Source organism: Pinus tabuliformis, chromosome 7 (genome assembly GCF_031772625.1).
Source record: "Pinus tabuliformis cultivar Carrire ecotype Pingquan chromosome 7, CPIR1, whole genome shotgun sequence".
Classification (NCBI taxonomy): domain Eukaryota; kingdom Viridiplantae; phylum Streptophyta; class Pinopsida; order Pinales; family Pinaceae; genus Pinus; species Pinus tabuliformis.
In genome coordinates, this window is record NC_142293.1 from 1,306,380,752 (window position 1) to 1,306,385,888 (window position 5,137).

Consider the following 5,137-nt stretch of genomic DNA (forward strand, 5'->3'; position numbering starts at 1 on the left):
TACTAATAACTATTTAAAAACACAAATTAAAATTACCAGACCTATTCCAAAGTAAATATACTATGCAAATAATTAGATTAAAAGCAATTACATCAAAAATATTAATTTTTCATAACTAATGACACACATATATACTATGCAAATAATTAGCTTAAAAGCAATTACATCAAAAATATTAAATTTTCATAACTAATAACAAACACTAGCCCTTTATGATTTCACATGTTACTTGGAAGAAAAACAAAATTATATACCGATATTAAAATAAACGAGAAATGATATAAAAGTTCATTCATGCCCATCCCAATCGAGTGGTCATATTCAATTTGACTTATAACAGAAAATGAAGTTTTTCTTTCAATCGAATGCTGAGGACATACTAGTAGTTGATTTCTGTATTCGTCAAAGTAGCCTGTTTGTTTGATGAATAAAGCATGAATATGTAGGAAGCGTTACAGTAAGCGGATTCGAAGAATGCTAGTATTTCCTTACATCAGTATGCAGTACAGCGGGTTAAAAATGTGGTTTAACGACTTGGTTCGAACTCTGAGCCTGTCAGTAATAATAACTGCAGCAGCTATTGGATTTGTGACTTTGGTATTCTTCTTTCAGATATTGCAGCACAAGAGAAGAAGACACAGCACCAGATTGCCTCCAGGACCATGTCCGTGGCCAATTATAGGAAATCTTCATCAATTGAGTCTGCCTGCTCACCGTGCTCTCAAGAATCTTGCAGAAAAATATGGCCCCGTCATGTTTCTGCGCTTTGGCTCTATCCCCACTGTGGTCGTTTCGTCTTCTGAGATGGCTAAGCACTTTCTCAAAACACACGATTTGGTCTTTGCCAACCGGCCTCCAACAACGACAGCAAAATACTTATCCTATGATTTCAAGGGTTTGATAGCGACTCCATATGGAGATTATTGGAAATACGTGAGAAAAATATGCGTTACAGAATTGCTGACTCCCAGAAGGATTGAGTTCTTCAAGGATGTGAGAGAGGAAGAGGTATCTACCATGATCCATTCCATTTGTGGGGAGAGTGAGAGTGGCACAATTGCCGTGAATGTCAGCAATGCCTTCTTTACCCTCACCACCAATATAATTTGGCGAATGCTGGTGAGGAAGAAATTTTCTAACAATGATTTGGGTACCAGTGGCGAAAGATTCAGGGATCTGGTGTTAGAAGGGTCAGCTGCCGCGGGATCTTTTAACATTGGAAGCTTTATTCCTTCTTTGGATTGGCTTGATTTGCAAGGTAACAATCGACGAATAAAGAAGGCCAACAAAGTATTTGATGCATTTGTTGAGAAAGTAATAGACGACCATATGGATCAGGGCGTGGATTCAGCCTCGAATCCCCAGACAGAGGCAAAGGCAGAATATGGTAAGGTCTTCGTCGATGTGCTTCTTCAGATCCAGAGTGATAAGACGGACGACAAGATCACGCGAGAAACCATCAAGGCAATTATGTTTGTAAGTCCTTCCGGCCTCGTTCTCTCTTTCAGTTTTCTACTAACATGAGAAACGAATTGAATTTGTATGGATTTGTCAGGACATGTTCGCCGCCGGAATGGAGACGACGGCCATTACCTTAGAATGGGCAATGAGTGAGCTTCTCAGACATCCCCATGCAATGAAGAGGTTGCAGGAAGAAATTGAACGTACAGTTGGCAAACATGCCAAAGTTAAGGAGTCAGATGTAGCATGCATGAAATACCTCCACAGTGTGGTCAGAGAGACGTTACGATTATACCCAGCAGGGCCGCTAGGCGTTCCCCGTGAATCTGCAGAGGGCGTTACAGTAGGAGAATATCAAATACCTAAAAAAACAATGTTATTGGTGAATGTGTGGGCGATAGGAAGGGATCCTAATGTATGGGGAAAAGATGCTTCAGAGTTCAAACCGGAAAGATTTATGGAGGAGTTCGGTGGACACAATGATTATACGGACATAACAAGTACACAAGACTTGAGGATGCTTCCATTTGGGGCAGGAAGGAGAGGATGCCCAGGGGCCCCTATGGCTATTCCTACTATTTCGCTTGCATTGGCTCAGCTGTTGCACATTTTTAACTGGAGAGTTGAAGGTGATCCGTCCCAACTGGATATGAAGGAAGCGCATGCAGTGTCTATGCCCAGAGAAATTCCTCTCTTTGCGTTTCCGAGCTTGAGGTTGCCACTGAGTTGTGTTTAGAATTTGGAAAATTAGGAATTTATAGGTTTCGGGCAGCCCGGGTCTTCCCGCCATCTTTAGCGTTGGCTAGTAGTTTGTTTAATCTATTGTTTTGCTCTATTGTGTGAGATGTTATGGCGGTGTACTGTGCTTAGTGTTTCTGTTAGACATTATGGCGATGATGAGAAATGCATTATGCTTAAATAAATTGGGTAAATAACGAGGTAACTTTCCTACCTTACATATGAGTGTCGATATTGCTGAGCGCCAATGTTTTGATCGATTTATGATCAAGTTCCTTACGTAGTGGTTAATATTACATTTTCTTTTTCCTTTTCCTGCATATATATTTTGCATTGTTATTATGTAATTTGTCCGGTGGAAGCCAACTAGTATGTATTTTAATATTAAAAAATAAATTTTTACTATGCATTATATATTTGCGTGTATATTTAAAAAATTACTTTATCTCCCATTTATGTTTTAAATATTTATAGTATATATCATAATAAAAACTTTGAACAAAGTTGTTTATAATGTAATCTATCCTCCTTTTAAGAGAGAATAAATCAATAATTAAGTTATAAGAGTTATTTCTAAATATATTAGCAGTCATATAGGGCCGGGAAATTTAGATAGGTATCGTCACTGTTATGTTTTGGAACCACTGTTACCATCAATTCTTTACTGAATTTACAACAGTCAGAAGCCCTGGAAATGAAATACAAATTCCCGGTTCTGTTAAAAAAATTGAAATGAAATTCCAATTCCCAGTTATGTTGAAATAAATGGCTACTGCTGGGCTGATTCTGTAGAGGGTGCTGCACTGCTGGATATAACTTATGTTTCTTTCCATGCTTCTACCAACTGAAGCGATTAGTCTGAAGAGGCCTGCGGCGAAACTGACGAAAGAACCTGAAAAGAGAGAACTTTATGTTAGTTGTTCGGCAACTAACATTGTAAACCTGCGTTGGTTGTATATGTACATTGTAAACCGTTCTCTTTTTCTCGGAAATATCCTATCTTAACTTGCCAAGGAAATATAAGTGATCACCTGTGTAACTCTAAAAATATGAATAAATGAATTTCGCTTGATCAGAGTCAATTTTCTCCAAAAATTTATTTCTAATAGTTCGGATAAAGTCGAATTTATCGTATAATGGTATGTCAATTTAAATTTATTGTATAATAGTATGTCCATTTATTTTATACGAATATTTAGTGAAAAAAAAAAACTAAATACCCATCACCTAATTCATTATAAAGAAATTCTCTTTGAGAGAGCCCAATATTGTCGCGAGTCTTCGAAGTTACCCATTAAAGATAAACAGAGGAAGCTTTGAATTGAGGATGAGGTTCATATGAGGTTATAAATGATGTTGTATGCAACTTATTTATTTTTCGTTAACTTCACGTTGCTTTTGGCTTCGAAACCAAACGAAAGCACAATCTAATGCCTATGTATATCTATATTCTCTTATCTAAAAATTTTAATACATATATCTATATTCTTTTATCTAATTTTTTTAATTAAATTATTTTTATTTTTTTTAATTAAATTAAAAAGTAGAAAAAAGAGTGTTTAGTTTGATATAAATTTAATCTCTCTATCTCTTATTACGCATAAAATAAAAATAACTAAGTGGTTGCTTCAGCCTCTATTTTCTAAATCGGCTTCTACTCCCAAATCAATCTAGTCCCCCAAATTATTTAAAGTTCACAATAGATTATCAGGTTATCTGCCCCAAGTTAGGTTGATGAAGGAATAACACAATTGGTATACTTATAGCCTACAACAAACCTGGACCAAACTGCACAACAGAGCAAAGAAACATCATTTGGTTTCTGTTGGAATTTTTTATTTTGTCTATTTCACCTAATCTTTGTCTCTTCTTTCCCTTCTATTTTATCCATATTAGCCTGGACCAAACTGCACAACAGAGCAAAGAAATATCATTTGGTTTCTATTGGAGTTTCTTATCTTGTGTATTTCATCTAATATTTTTCTCTTCTTCCCCTTCTATTTTATCCATATTTATAACTCTTTCCCACCCAGTAAGATGAGTAGATTTCAAGAAGTAATAAAATTCTCATATAAGAAGCCTGCAATAATATTATGTGATCCCAACGTCACATTAAATGTTATTATGCATTCAAATTCTTCTTCTAAGCTTAAACTCTTCTTCCATTTTTATTTTTTCTATTGAATCTTTATCTCTTTCTTGATATTTACAATCTCCTCTTGCATTTTTATTTTTTCTATTGAAACTATACCTCTTTCTTAGATAATACGATTTGTCTCGAACGAATAAGAACTTGATTCGATTCAACAATAACACAAGTTTCATATTAAAATATACAAGAAAGTGAGTACAAACTATGAATAATTAAACATATATTTAATCTAAATTACAACTTTTTGACCATTGGCATTTCATCCAATTGTTTTCCTTGTTTTTTTTTCATAATATAAATAGGATTCCTAGTGGCCATCTAAGACAATATGTCCTTACCAGGAATGATCTAAACATAAAGCACAAACACAAAATTCAGCCTATGAGTTACTAACAATAACTTGAATCCAACACTGCAACTGTAAGACTATGCATTAACTAGCACAACCACATTTACCAATGTAGTTGGTATACGTTGATAGGCATATATGAATTATATATATTAACATTTTCCAATGTGGTTGATATATGCAGATGGGCTTATATCAACCACCTTAATAATTCATATGTGTACTTTTTTAAACACTAACTATTTATCATTATTAATAATTATATAAATAATAACAACCATATTATTATATATTTATATTATAACTCATCATAATATTATACTCAGTGGTAGAGCATTCTCCAGATAGCTCCCAGCTTCGTGAAAATAGTTGCTGGATCAGTTCTGTTCGCCTCTAAGGGGCAAGCTTCGGCCCATATCGTCAATGAAGCCCCAGTT

At 35.1% G+C, this 5,137-nt stretch overlaps 1 protein-coding gene across 1 annotated transcript; it reads left to right on the top strand.

Moving 5' to 3' along the window:
- Nucleotides 1–392: 392 nt before the first annotated feature.
- LOC149252309 (cytochrome P450 750A1-like) lies at nt 393–2,431 on the top strand. Its single transcript, XM_089456647.1, has 2 exons — nt 393–1,476; nt 1,556–2,431. Exons 1-2 carry the CDS (start codon nt 475–477, stop codon nt 2,195–2,197), a joined length of 1,644 nt encoding a protein of 547 aa, XP_089312773.1. The 5' UTR covers nt 393–474; the 3' UTR covers nt 2,198–2,431.
- The last annotated feature ends 2,706 nt before the right edge of the window (nt 2,432–5,137 follow it).